The sequence below is a fragment of the Dipodomys merriami genome, unplaced genomic scaffold, assembly GCF_024711535.1.
Source record: "Dipodomys merriami isolate MVZ:Mamm:240054 unplaced genomic scaffold, mDipMer1.0.p SCAF_5, whole genome shotgun sequence".
Taxonomy (NCBI): Eukaryota; Metazoa; Chordata; class Mammalia; order Rodentia; family Heteromyidae; genus Dipodomys; species Dipodomys merriami.
The window spans coordinates 30,111,697-30,126,812 of record NW_027206068.1 but is presented as its reverse complement, the minus strand read 5'-3'; the positions used below and the strand labels follow the sequence as shown (position 1 = coordinate 30,126,812).

Below are 15,116 nucleotides of genomic sequence, written 5' to 3'. Positions count from 1 at the left end.
AAAAAAAAAAAGTTTCAAATTGGTTTTTTAATGTGTCCAGTGAACTTCAGACTTTGTTCACCTATCAGTTTCTCAAAGAGGCCAATGCAACCCAACTCTAACACGGCCTTGCTGTTTTTTTCCCAAACATGCCTCTAGGACACATAGTTTGCATTACTATATGATTACACAAGTATAATTTATATAGCAAATGTAATATACTTTTTACAATTATCATCTGACCACTAGAATAGAATTTCTATGGGGAGAAGATTTTTGTTATTTTTCACTAATGGATTCCTAGAACTTAAAAGTATCAACAAATAATTTGTTGAGTGAGGATGAGCAAAGTAGCTCATATCCACAGCAAGATGGAAGGAAAGCAGATGGTTTTATCTGCACCTTATTTTTTATTTATTTACTTATTTATTTATTTTTAGATTTAAAAAATTTCATTATAAAGGTGATATGTAGAGGGGTTACAGTGACATCAGTCAGGTCATGAGTACATTTCCTTTTGAACAATGTCACCCTCTCCCTCATTCTCTCACAGATTTTTCCCTCCTAACTTCCCTCCCCTCAAAGTTGTTTAGGTCATTTTCAACATAGTGTCTAGTGGATTTTACTGCTGAATTGGTTCACCTTCTGTCCCACAGTTTCTGTGCTTACCCTTCCCCTCACCAAATCAATAAACTTATATACAAAACAAAGGATAGAGAAATCAAAAACAAGGACAGACGGGAATAAACCAAAGAAAGAAAGAAAGAACTACAAACAGTGCAATTTAAAAACCTCTTGCTTCCATTTCTTGGCGCTCATTTCCATTAGCATCATTTTATAAGAATGCAGCTTGCAATCACTTCTATAAAACAAGTTGCCTTATTACCTTTAGCTTGTGTAATGCCTTTCAAGACACATCACACTAGGAATCATGTTCCAGAAAGCTTTGTGTGATGCCCTAAATTTGAGGTATGTGTCACTTATATGTGCTCTTTTAGTCTCATATTGTCATATACTTTCTTTCTTAATATACATTTTTATTGTAAAGATACTGTACAGAGGGATTACAGTTACATGATTAAGGTAATGAGTATGTTTCCTATCAAGCATTGTTACCCCCTCCTTTGTTTTTTCCCTATCATCCCTTCCTTCCCCAACTTCTCCCTCCTCCCCTCCAAAGTTTTAAAGTTTATTTTCAACATAGTGTCTTATACATCTCATTGTCACAATGGGTCAACCTGTATCCTTGTTTCAGCATTTTGTTATTTCCTTTTCCCGCCCCAAATTACAAAAAAGGGGGAAGAACATACAACGAAACAAAAGAAAGTCACATGGTACATTATAAATACATTAAAAACAATAGCAAGAAAGATAAAACCCCCTTTTGTCCCTATCTTGGGGTTCATTTTGCTTAGCATCATCTTATATGTACATAGCTTTTGACCTTTTCTGCTTGTCCTAGACATATACTAGTTATTACAAATAAAGGAAACCATGGGACCTATGTTTCTTTGGGCTTGTCTTGCTTCACTTAATCTAATTTTTTCCAAGTCTTTCCATTTCCTAACAAATGGAGTAGTGACATTCTTTCTGATGGAGGCATAGAATTGCATTGTGTGTGTGTGTGTGTGTGTGTGTGTGTGTGTGTGTGTGTGTGTGTGTGTGTGTGTACGTGTGTGTATACATACCACATTTTCTTCATCATTTCATCTACTGAGGGGCATCTGGGTTGGTTCCATATCTTAGCTATCGTGAATAATGCTGCAATAATCATAGTTGTCATCATCTTCTTTTAATGAATGTCATTATACTACTAGCACAGAATGTAACTTCAAGAATGTCAGTATATCTTTGCTATTTCCTCATTGAAAAGAGTAACGGGAGTTTTCCAATGTGAAACTTCATATCTTTATTATTTTTGTACAGGGCTCAATTGCAGCTCTGACTCTCTCAGTCCTAATTTCTTTTTTATCACTTTCATCAGTGAAAATCAGAACTACACCTTAAAACTGATAATTAACCAGCCAGAAAGTTCACAAACAAATGTCCTCTATCACTACTTTAAATTTTCCCAGTTCAGTACAAAGGAAATGTAAAGGGTTGAAGCATTTTCTTTAGACTAAGCTAACTAAATGCAGCTCTTCATGAAGCAGTAGAGAAACATAAATATTCGTTTCTGCACATAAATATGGCTTCTGCACAGGCATTTACAAACTCTTTGAGGCATCCCCTAGTGGGTTGAACCTTTTGAAGAATAGATTGGAACATCTTTAGTAGGAAATTCATAAGTTCAGGTTGGCATGACAATAAGGGAAAATGGAGTATGCCCAATCCTAGGCTATAGAAAATGGGTACGGTGGATTGTAGGGAAAGAACCATTGTGTCACTAATCTAAGGTAAGACCATTCCTGTGATGGCAGTAATGAATTATTTACATTTATCGGAATACAAGTATTCAACAGAGAAACAAGTCTTTTCCTCATCTTTCAGGTATAGAAGGGAGCAATAATGTAGGGAATTGTTGTTCCTCAAGATAGCTAATAAATGTGTCAAGATGGTAAAATTCTTTAAACTGTGTCTTTGCCTATACCTAAAACATCCTGAGCACTCAGATCCAGCCATTGTAATGACCAGCCACAATATGACTAAGTATAAAGGAGTCATTCTGCTGCCCAGCCTGAAGACAAGTAAGCCAGCATGGAGCAGTTCTGCAAGTTGGATCAATTCTACAGATCTGAGACTTGAAAGAAATTATTATGCCTGAAAGAAATAACTAGTATGTGTCTAGGACAAGCAGAAGAGGTCAAAAGCTATGTACTTATAAGCTATGACCATATAACCTGATGCTAAGTGAAATGAACCCCACGATAGGGACACAAGAGGTTTTATCTTTCTTGCTGTTGTTTTCAATGTACTTATAATGTACTATGTGATTTTTTTGTTTCTATATAACCCCTGTCTTCACTGTGTTTGATTCCGGTGCCCTGCATGTTGTATATATATATATTTTTTTTTCTAATTTGGGGAGGGGAAGAGAAATAACAAAATGCTGAAACAAGGATACAGGTTGACTCACTGTAACACTGAGATGTACAAGACACTATGTTGAAAACGAACTTTACAACTTTGGTGGGGAAGTGGAGGAGGGAGGAGCTGGGGAGGTGAGGAGGGAAGGGGTGGTAAGGGAAAATCAAAGGAGGGGGTAACAATGCTCGATAAGAAATGGACTCATTACCTTACTTGTATAACTGTAACCCTTCTGTACAGTATCTTGACAATAAAAATATATATTAAAAAAACAAAAAAGAAATCAAATTGTGAGCAAAAGATCACTTTATTATAAGGCTTTCAAACCTAGAGTAGGGACTCTGAAATATTGTCCAGGCTAAGGACAATATATGCTATGTGGCTCAGCCAGGGAAAAGGGACTCCTGGGTGATCTGAAAAATTGCTCTGCAGATGAAACAGAGGCAAAATATTTACTTGCATTGCTCTTTGAGCAAACAGCCTTGGTCATGGACACTAAGATGAGTGCTTCTACTGGGTAGGAACCCATATGTTGCCTTTCATTACAGTCCTTTTTCAGGGAATTAAAAACATAGCCCACAGTTCCCAGATGCGTGCCTCCTGGTATTGTAGCCATCTACACTGTGAGGCACTTCAGGGCATAGGCATAGGACTGGGAATGTGCTAAGTGCTAACAACAATGCGCCAAGGAAATGTTCAAAGGAATGGAGCAACAACTGAAGAAGGTTTGACTCAGAATTTATGAGTCAGTCAACTGGCCAGAAAGAGCCAGCTCTGAGGTTGTTGTTTTTTTTTTCTTCCTCCTCCTTGCTTTTTAGCCTTCAAAGCAAAGCCAAACACACACACACACACACACACACACACACACACACACACACACACACACACACACACACACACACACACACATACACACACACAGAGGCCATAAACCTTTCCCAGGATTTAATAATGTATAGCAGCTACTTTTCTCTGGACATTTTTTGAGCACTCACTACATGAACATTTAACTCAAAAAAAGTTAAACTGCTTCTTCTTATAAATGATTTACATTCAATTTTTCTAATATCTTATAGAACAGGTACTATTATAATTTTCCCCATTCTACATTTGAGGAAACTGAAGATCTCAGAGATGAAGAAGACTTACCCTAGAACCAGAACCAAGACTGCAACCCCCACCTTGGTTCAAGGCAGGGTTCATGTGTGGCAATCAGTTAGCATCAGATTATTTTGCATCACAGTGCTCCTTGAGGAAGCAAATGTCCTCTGCACTATGTGACAACTATTTGTGTCTTTGAGACATTCATGTCTCTAGAAGGAATAATCAAGCCATTCACCAATGGCTCACACCTCTATTCCTAGCCATGCAGGAGGCTGAGATCTGAGCATCAAGGCCTGAAGCCAGCCTGGGTAGACAATTCCAAGAGACACTTACCACCTATGAACCAGCAAAATCCTGAAACTGAAGGTATGGCTCAAGCAGTAGACCAATCACCATGAGCTATGCTGACCATGATCAAGAGCACCCAAGGTCCTGAATTCAAATCCAAGTAATGGCAGAACAAAAACAAAGTCATCCTTCTAGCCTCATTTTTCATTTTTCATGTACTTATGGAGATGGATGTTGGAAATTCACATGTCCTTTCCTCACTGCTTTTCTAGATTTTGATAGGAGCGGTCATTGCCATGGGCTCAGCCGACAGAGATGGCCGCTTACACCCAGGAGATGAGCTGGTGTATGTGGATGGGATTCCAGTGGCTGGCAAGACCCACCGCTATGTGATCGACCTCATGCACCACGCAGCTCGCAATGGGCAGGTCAACCTCACTGTGAGAAGAAAGGTGCTCTGTGGAGGTAGGTATAAGACGCAGGAGGCAAGGCTTGGGAGTTAGGTGGAGGTAGGTATATGACGCAGGAGGCAAGGCTTGGGAGTTAGGTGGTTCAATGTTTCTGTGAAACACAGAGACACACTTCTAAAGCCATTTCTGTATTATAGAAGGGAAGAAGCAACCTAGATATTCCTAAAGAACTGACTGATTTTGGAAGTGCAGACTTTCACCCCACTAGTACAAAAATCCGGTCTTTGAAGCCTACATTTCAAATGGAGTCATTAAAAATTTCTAGTGAAGCCTGGGGCTAAGATCAGATACGTATGCTTTTTGCTTTTTGTCAGATGGTAGTTATGAAAACAGTGTTACAGTCATGGAAAAATATGCTTTTTAAAAATATTCCGCATTGCATTTACAAACAACAACCAAAGACACACATACACACAGAATTTTGATACCATAATAATGGTGTACCAGGAAGGAAAATTAACTTTCATTGTTGAGCCTGATAAAAGGTAATAATAAAACTGTCTCCCCATGTAGAAAAATACAGCTCTGACTCTGGGAAGACATAATTCCTATAGCTCCAAATTTATGAAACAGATATATTAGAAGTGATTATTCCCTTTACACCTATTTTCTTAGCTTCATAAGAGACTCCAGCAAAGACATACTTTTAAAAGTCAGCTCATATATTCATAATATATCTAATTTGTGTCTCTTACCATCTCAACTCAAAAAAGTAATATGATTTTAAGAAATATGTCTATTACAAGCACCATTATATATAATCTGGAAATGAAGTAAATTTGAGAGTGTAAATTTTTTTTTCCCTAACAATTTCCCATGCTCTAAAAACACTGTGGTCCTGTCCAACTCAGGATCAGGATCCAATGAAATTCCCATCACCTGCTATCCCAGAGTGGCTTCTCTACCCAGTCCCTCAACATCCTCATACAGACCCAGCAATTCTAGAATTAGGAAGGACCTTTCCAGTCTGAGTTCCTTCCCATTACAGATTATAATTGGTCTCCAAAGAATGTGTACCTTGCCTAGTATTCCACAGTGAATTAGTGATAACCCAGAAATTGTGTGTGTGTGTGTGTGTGTGTGTGTGTGTGTGTGTGTGTGTGTGTATGCACATGCTCATTTGGTCCTAGAGCTTGAACTCAGGGGCTGGGCACTATCCCTGAGCTTATTTTCCTCAAGATTATCACACTACCATTTGAGCCACAGCTTCACTTTTGGCTTTATTTGTGTGTGGTTAATTGGAGTCTCATGAACTTTCCTTCCCTAGCTGGCTTCAAACATCAGTTCTCAGATCTCAGCCTCCTGAGTAGCTAGGATTACAGGCATGAGCCACCAGAGCCCAGCTTGGTTTGTTATGCTACATTCAGCTGCCTCCCTATTTTAAGACATGATTTCCACTCCCAGTGAATTTGAACACTAATTTTTAATAAATGGCACTCCATTTATAGGATCTTCCATTAAGGGATCCATTAATGGATCTTACATATTGCATATAATATTGGAATTTTTTAAGGGAGCTACCTGCTGATCACAGGATATAAGTGACTGAAAGAAATAAGATTTATCACTTGGACTAAATATCCTTTCCTTTTGAGTCCTCTAGGAACTAGAGTTAAGCAAGGGCAATCATTTAAAAGGGCAAGTCAGAAGAATTGTCAGTCCTCACCAGTACAGACTGCTGTATATCTTGTATTGGATGGAGGTTTTACTAAGAGGTGCCGTTTGTCTTCAGAAATCCATGGCATAGCACTTGACCCAAAGAAGTAAAACACATTGAATTATGGCTTATCCTTGGGCAAAATGCCAGGAGGAAGATCATGCTTCCTTGGTTAACATTTAACTGTCTTTCTCCCTGAAGAGTGCTTTTCTTTTAATAGCAAATTTACTGTACTATAGGTTCTGTAGCCTAAAGATAAATTAAAAAGATACCTGATTTACAAGGAAATATATTGCAAAGTGCAAAACCAATGCACTAACATAATTTCATGCTCCCCTTGCCACTGGCTGATTATTGCAAATTAAATTTTGTTCTAATCAACCCAAGCTGTTGGGGTAGATGCCAAATGCTGCACAAAGGTATTCTTCCAATTTGTAAGTCACATGACTGCTCTAAAGCTGCTCTTCACTACAGTTCTTACCAACTTTAGTCTGTTAGGCTTTTGAGTGCAATTGAAATATATTTAATTTTTTTAAAAAAATGTTCTGCTACAGACTGCTCATTCACACCAGGAGATATTCCAAGTTAATTCAGCGCACTCTTCCTGGAAAGGCTCATCAGTTTTGAAAATGATCAAGTTCTGCAAAAGGATATTTTGAGAGTACATTTCTTGTCAAACATTGTTACCCCTCCCTATTTTTCTCCCACTGACTCCCCCTCCCAAGTTGTAAAGCTCATTTCCAACCTAGTGTCTTGTGAGTATCACTGTTGCATTGGTTCACCCTTTGTCTTTGTTTTACCATTTTGTTATTCCTCTTCCTTCTCCAAATCAGACAAATGTATATACAAGACACAGGATACTAAAATCAAGAACAGTGGCAACAGGGGAAAAAGGAAAGAAAAAAAATTAATATAGTATATTGAAAACAACATCAACAACAACAAAAAACCTATTGTTTCCATATCTTGGAGTTCATTTTGACTAGCATCATTTTATGTGGTCATATATACACAGCTATTGAGCTATTGTGATCCTCTTCTAAGACTATCCTAGACATATACTATTACAAATGAGGGAAACCATGGAGCCTATGTTTCTTTGGGTCTGGCTTACTTCACTTAATATAATTTTTCCCCAAGTCTTTCCATTTCCTTACAAATGGGGTGATGTCATTCTTTCTGATGGGAGCATAGAATCCCATTGTTTATATATACCACATTTTCTTGATCCATTCATCTACTGAGGGGCATCTGGGTTGGTTCCATATCTTAGCTATGGTAAATAATGGTTCAAGGAACATAGTTGTGATGGTAGCTTTTAGTGTAGCCTTGTTTGTGATCATTTGGGTAAATGCCCAGGAGTAGGACTGCTGGATCATAGGGTAGTTCTATGTTTAGTCTTTTGAGGAACCTCCATACTGCTTTCCAGAGTGGTTAAACAAGTTTACACTCCCACGAACAGCATAGTAGCCTTCCCTTTTGGCCACATCCTAGCCAGCATCTGCTATTGTTTGTTTCATTGATAATGGCCATTCTAACTGGGGTGAGGAGGAATTTCAATATGGTTTTGATTTGCATTCCTTTTTTTTTATTGTGAAAATACTGTACAGAGGGGTTATAATTACATGAGCAAGGTAATGAGTGCATTTCTTATCAAGCATTGTTGCCTCCTCCTTACTCCCGACCCCCCACCCCCGCCAAAGTTGTAGTTTGTTTTTTGACATAACATCTTGTATATCTCATTCTGCAATGGGTTGATCTGTATACCTATTTAAACAATTTGTTTTTTCCCTTCCCCTCCACAAATTATATCAACATCAAATACAGCATTTCTTTTGCAATCAGAGATGTTGTACATTTCTTTTTTTCGTTTATTTTTTCTTGTCCATCATGGGGTTTGAACCTGGGTGCTGTCCCTCAGATCTTCAGCTCAAGACTAGTGCTCTACCACTTTAGCCATAGCACCACTTCTGGTTTTTCTGGTGGTCTATTGGAGATAAGAGTCTCACGGACTTTCCTGCCTGGGCTGGCCTTAAGCCATGTTCCTCAGATCTCAGCCTCCTGAGTAGTTAGGATTACAGGCATGAGCCACCAGCACCCAGCAAATATTTCTTCATGTATCTATTGACTATTCTTATTTCCTCTCCAAAGAAGTCTCTCTTTGATTCTTTTTTTTGGGGGGAGGGGTGGGTCATAGGGCTTGAACTCTGGGCATGGGCGCTGTTCCTCAGCTCTTCAGCTCAAGGCTAGCGCTCTACCACTTGAGCCACAGCGCCACTTCTGGTTTTCTGGGGAGTTTCTTGCCTGGGCTAGCAAGAACCATGGTCCTCAGATCTCAGCCTCCTGAGTAGCTAGGATTAAAGGCATGAGCCACCAGCACCCAGCCTCTTTTTAATTCTTTAACCCACTTATTAATAGGGTGGTTGTTTCTATGAGGATTTTTTTGGTTGGGGGGGTTTCATTTTTTGAGCCCTATGTATATTTTTTATATAAAACCCTTGTCTGTTGTATCACTAGTGAAGATCTTCTCCCAATCTGTTTATCTTGCTAACTTTGTCCTTTGCCATGTAGAAGCTCTGCAGTTTAATGCCATCTCATTTATCCAGCCTTTCTTTGATTTGTTGTACTTCTGGATGTTTTGACCTGTGTCAAGGAGCCCTAGCATATCCCATATCCCTTCCTGTAGTATTTTCAGGGTCTCTGCTCTTACCTTGAGGTCTTTGATCCACTTGGAGTTGATTCTGGTGCAGGGTGATATATAAGGATCTAACGTTAGTTTTCTACATGTGTATAGCCAATTCTGCCAGCACCATTTGTTGAAAGGCTATCTTTCTTCCATCTGATAATTTTGACTCCCTTATCAAAGATTAGGTGGAATCATATCTGAGTCCATAATTCTATTCTATTAGTTCCTTACTTAGTTGTTGTTTTTACCCCCCCCCCAAGGACATTAAAAGAGTGCCTTTAATTATTATAGTGAAAATATAAATATTTATATGCTCAGTAGTTCAGCTTCAAGACGTTCTGTGTAATGACACATTAGTCTGAATGCACGCAATTTGTTTGAGAGGAAGGTGTCTCTGAGGAATTTCCTAAAATGTAAATCTAGAATTGATGTGAACGGAAGTTTTATGACTTAATCAAAACATGTTACAGTCAGTCCCAAAGCTATCAGCATTTCCTAGAGGAAAATCATTCCTGGTCTGATAAGGAAGGAAGGCTTTCCTGGCAGCAGGGTGAGAAATTTAACCAGTTTCCCCCTCCCCATTCCAGTTTATCCCCTGGTTCTGTTTCCTACCCTTGGTCCATTTTAAATGCATCCCCTTTCCTTTGTCTGTATGTCACCCATTTTATCAAGTTGCCCTCCTTTGGGTAGAAACCAAAAGTGTGCACACAAATGCCTGCAGGCATGCCAGTCCCTGACATTGTGGAGCAACATCCCAGTCTGTTACCTGCCCCCTTGAGGTACCACAAGGGCCCCAGTGCTTACACAAGTGGATACCCTGGCTCAGATATCAAGCTCTGCCCATATACCCCCATTGCTTCACCTATAATTCAACGTAAGATATACCCCTCTACAGTCCTGTCATGCTTCGTGAGGAGATCCTGAAGAGGAGGTCTGGAAGCAGGCAAGATCTATCTGGATACAGAAGCCTAGTGTTCTGATAACAGAGGGTGTGGATCTAGAAGAGAAATGTAGGTTCTTGTTGGACAAGTCCCCTTGACCCTGAGGATTTCTTAGTCTGTGGATAAATCAATGAAAAAAGCTGATATTTTGAAAGAAACATTGGGTCACAGTCAGGCCCTGCAAGCTATCTACTCAAAAGAGTATCCATTGTCTAACTATAGTTGATTATTGCCAGTATTTCAGTGCATCCCCATTTCTGTAAAATCTCCTTGCTAGTAAACTTTGGCAATTCATTTAACAATGAGTAAGCATAAGTACAAGGCAGCAGTGTTGCTTCTATGCAAACCATAAGCAATGCCTGACCCACAGTTAATGTCCTGTTGTAAGCCACCTCACCAAGAAGCATTATCTACACCCCTGCCTCCCAAAGAGACATTCCTTCCGGTCAGGGCAGTGGTGTTTTCCACTATCACCAGCGGGAACTAAAAGGAAGCAAACCCTAAAAATTAATAGTTCGTCTTCAGTAACTGCATAGTGACAAACTTATATGAACCTTTTTAGTATATGAGCCAGAAGAATGAATCAGGGATCCTGGAAATCAGTAACTATTTTTTTAATGCAATGGTGTTAAGTCACCTTATAATGTTTTACTATATTATTTTAAAACAACCCTGTTGGTGTCTCTCAAGAGAGGTGGTTAGGAGGGAAAATGGATCATTTGGATCCAGAGCCAATTGAATAGGAAAACTGATATAGGGTCCATTTATCAAAAGAGATCACGTTGCCAGTTTTCAAGTGTTAAAGGCCCAGAACAAGCCCCAAAAGAACTTGGAAGTCTAATTTAAAATCTGCTTATTTTACTAAATATAAAGAACTTTTAGACTTTAAAGATGAGTCCCAAAAGCAATAAAAAAAAGAAGTATTCTACTCATGTAATGACTCACACTTACCCAGGAAATATTCACATTGACTCAGTCAATAATTTTCATTCTCTCTCTAGAACCTGTAGAACCACTCCCAGCCATTTACTGGGAAGACACATAATTTTTCTTTGTTGCTGATTTGCTGACAACCAAATACTCTCAGCCCCCCAACCTCCTAAAAAAATGTGACAGCCAGAAAATGAGATCTCTCCTGTCACTGACTATGACATTTAGTTACTGATTTGGTCCAATAACTCAGGGAGATTTTCAATTTAATGTAGCAGCATAATAATTGTTTGTTTTTCTTCTTCCAAGCTATCTCTAATTACTTTATTTCCAACTTGCACAAGGACTGATAAAGGGCATGTACTTTAGCAAGACAATACCAGCTTGTCCTAAGACAATATGTTCCTGGAAAGAGGGCACATTTTACTGGCAGAAATTGAAATTTTCAGTTCAAAAGAGGAAAAGGTTTTGACATTTTGCTCTTTCATTGTCTTGGTATGTGTTTTTACAAATTAAAAGCATCTGTCTTATTAAAACATGACCAATTATATCCTAAAGAAAAATCAAATAGTAATTTGGGTCTCATTTCTTCTGTAATTACAATCATGAAGTTAATATGTTAATAGGGCCTTTTATTACTTAGTTGTTTTGCTTTTTTTCCCTTGAAATGTGTAATTGATGTAAAGCTGTTTTTAAAATCTGGGTATATGAGTGAATGCAGAACCTACTTTAGGCATCAGTGTCGTGAAACATCTCTTGGTGTGTCGGCTTTTTTTCTCCCTTTCTTATTTCAGAATTCACTTCTTCAACTTCCTATTACTGTAGCAAATACTTGAGACAAGTTAACTTATAAAGGGAAAAGGTTTGTGTGGGCTCATAGTTATGTAAGTTCTAGTTCATGATCCACCGGTCCACTGCTTTGAGCCTTTGGCAGCACACATGGCTGGGGCATGGAGAAAAATAATCACTTCATACCCCCCCCACCTCCCAAAAAAGATGAAGAAAAGGATCAGGAGGATCCCACAATCCCCTTCAAAGGTATACTCCCTGACCAGCAGGACTCCCACTTTGCACTATGTCTTAAAGTTTCCACCACTTCTCCATAGTGTCACATACTGAGGACCGAGCCTTTTTAACACATGGGACTTTGTGGGACATCCCAGATCCAAACCATAGCAAGAATGGAACTGTCAATTATGAGGTGCCTTCATGGGAACTTTTGCTGATTGTTTTTGACAGGACATATGAGACTCCCTCAGGAGTTCTGAGTAAGAGACAATAGTTAAAGACCCCAAAAGGAATCTTTTGTTGTCATCATTTTCCACCTTATCATTCTTCTGTTTCATAAATATCTTTGTTATCTTAATCAAAAATTTTTTTGTGTCAGTCCTGGGGCTTGAACTCAGGGCCGGAGTGCTAGCCCTGAGCTTTGTTGTTGTTGTTGTTGTTCAAGGCTAGCGCTCTACCACTTAATCCATAGCTCCACTTCCATATTATTTTTTAGTGATTAAGTGGAAATAAGAGTCTCATTCTTTCCTGCCTGGGCTGGCTTTAACCATGATCCTCAAATTTCAACCTCCTGAGTAGCTAGGATTATATATAAGCCACTGATACCCAACTCATATATTTTACAAATATGATGATAGACTATGCTTTGTGATCCTCTCCTGAATTAATAACCCTACTTACATCTCCAGCTATATTTCAAAGGCCTTGAAATTCGATCAGATTCCTGTGCTCATCTTCCTCAGACCTACTGAAAAAACTTTTTACAGATGCACCCTGAAGATGTGCACTTGTATTTTTAACAAGTTCTTTATTAAAGGATTCATCTACACACTCTAGGATATAGTATGTATATGGATATACACACACTTTAGGATTCTGTCTCCTTCTTCTTTTGTGGTCACTTTTGGACAGTTATTATGGTTCCAACAGACTCTATATCCAAAAGTAGATATAGTCCTGCTTTTGTGCCCCGTTTTCTACATGAGGAAAATATAAACCAGTAGCAAGGAAGAAGAGGCTGATGTGTGTTTTCCCTCAATTTCTTGAAGACTAGGACTGAGTCAAGGCTAGTTTTTTAGCCCTTTACCTGCTTTGGGAATGTAGAAGAAGAGAAGCCAGTCACTCCGTTTTACAACAACATCTGTTTCTAGAACAATGTCTATAAAGCAGGGAACATTTGTTAAGACCTTTCTTGAATGACTGAATTCCTGTGTAAAATGTGTCTTCCAGGGGAGCCCTGCCCAGAGAATGGAAGGAGTCCAGGCTCTGTATCAACCCACCACAGCTCTCCACGCAGTGATTACGCAACCTACACCAACAGCAACCATGCCGCCCCCAGTAGCAATGCCTCGCCCCCTGAAGGCTTCGCCTCCCACAGCCTGCAGACCAGCGACGTGGTCATACACCGCAAAGAGAACGAGGGCTTCGGCTTTGTCATCATCAGCTCCCTGAACAGGCCTGAGTCGGGATCCACCATCAGTAAGTGACTGACTCACTTGCTTTCTGAGAAATGGTTGTGTTTTCATTTGTCCTAATGGTAGGGGAAAACAGACAAATAGGTCAGAGGATGGCTGTAGATACACTGACTATATAGTTCGACCTTTCAGGCAATGGGCACAAATAAATCTAAATTATCCTAGCCTTTGGCTCAAGAAGAAGGTACGATCACAACAAATGTTCTTCATTCATTTTCAGGTTGGGAGAAAAATAAGACAGGGTGATGTGGTGGTGTTGCTGGGAAAGGTAGGGTACTGGATTTTATGGATTGGTCAGGGGATACTTCCTTTTTTATTGTGAGCTGTTCAATAGAGTCAACAAAGACATGCAAAGGATGGGAAGCAAGGGAAGAGCAGTCCAGGCTGCAGCCTGCAGACGCAGATGAACCCAGGAGCTTGGTAGTCAAGAAATAAACAAGCTCAGTGTGACTGTGGAGTAGTGACCAAAGAAAAGTGGCACAAAATGAAGACATAAAATTAAGCAGGGGCCAACGGGATAGGCTTCTTAAGCTCTTAGTAAGATATTTATATCCTAGTCTTCTACGTGTACAGGAACCAATAGAAAGCTACACACCATGGGCTGAAATCTGACTTCTTAGATTTTAGTTTTTGGAAGATGCTTGTAGAAAGTAAAATTGGGCTGGACAGTCAAAGATGGAAGCATAAGGCATAGGTCATTTAAACAGCCCTGTGGGGCAGAATTACTGAGTCTTCCTGAAAGGAATATAAGAAAGGGTGTAGATGGCTTCAACTTCCATGTATCCCAGGATTCTAAGTTTCTATAAGTCTGTATGACAGGGGAGAGGCCATATTCCTTTTCTAGTCGGTCATTTTCATGGACTTCCGGGCTTTCTTAATCCTTCTGCTTTCAGAAACATGTCCCAGAACTCATTTAGCAGCCAGCAAACAGTAAAACAAAAGAGGACAATTGCCATTTTTCGTGTTGATGTACCTTAGTTCAAAATGCTGTGAACAGAAATGCTAAAGCGCAGAAACTTAAAAGAAAAAATAAAAGTTGTACCCATTTTTGCCATCCTGACAATTAATTCTAAATTGCAGTCATCTCCAGCACATGGGAGCTGAGAGAGGCACAAATGTCATGTGATAGTTAAAAAAAAATCAACCCTTGTGAATGAATAACAGATTTATATGATGAAGTTCACATTATCAAAAAAACAACTACCAGAACTGTTCCATTTAGCTTGAGCCATGACAAATTCAAGATGGAAAACTGTAGAAACATTTAACATCCACCAATATGTGCAGAAGTCGCCAAATTACATACATCTAAAAGTACAATTTCATTTCTCTTTCTCTTGATGGTAAGCTAAAGAAATAAATCCAGTCTTTAAGCATAGACTAAAAGCAGCCTTCTGTCAGTACGATGGGCTCACTAAGATTAAAAGGACACCAGACTAAAGATTTTCATGAATTATACAAACCGCCTCCCAATAATTTACGCTTGGGGAAAATGTTCACTGAGGTTTTTGTAGTTATTCCAGTCATTCAAATTGTTTATTGGGGCAGAAT

The 15,116-nt window shown here is 39.2% G+C and overlaps 1 protein-coding gene across 4 annotated transcripts in view; it reads left to right on the top strand.

The window, feature by feature from the left end:
- Positions 1–15,116, top strand: part of Magi2 (membrane associated guanylate kinase, WW and PDZ domain containing 2) — a 1,319,799-nt gene that overhangs the window by 1,174,046 nt on the left and 130,637 nt on the right. For all 4 annotated transcript variants that reach the window (XM_069996345.1, XM_069996344.1, XM_069996347.1 and 1 more), the window contains 2 exons: positions 4,671–4,863; positions 13,321–13,569. In XM_069996345.1, the coding sequence (XP_069852446.1) occupies positions 4,671–4,863; positions 13,321–13,569 (442 nt within the window). The remainder of the gene's footprint in view (positions 1–4,670; positions 4,864–13,320; positions 13,570–15,116) is intronic.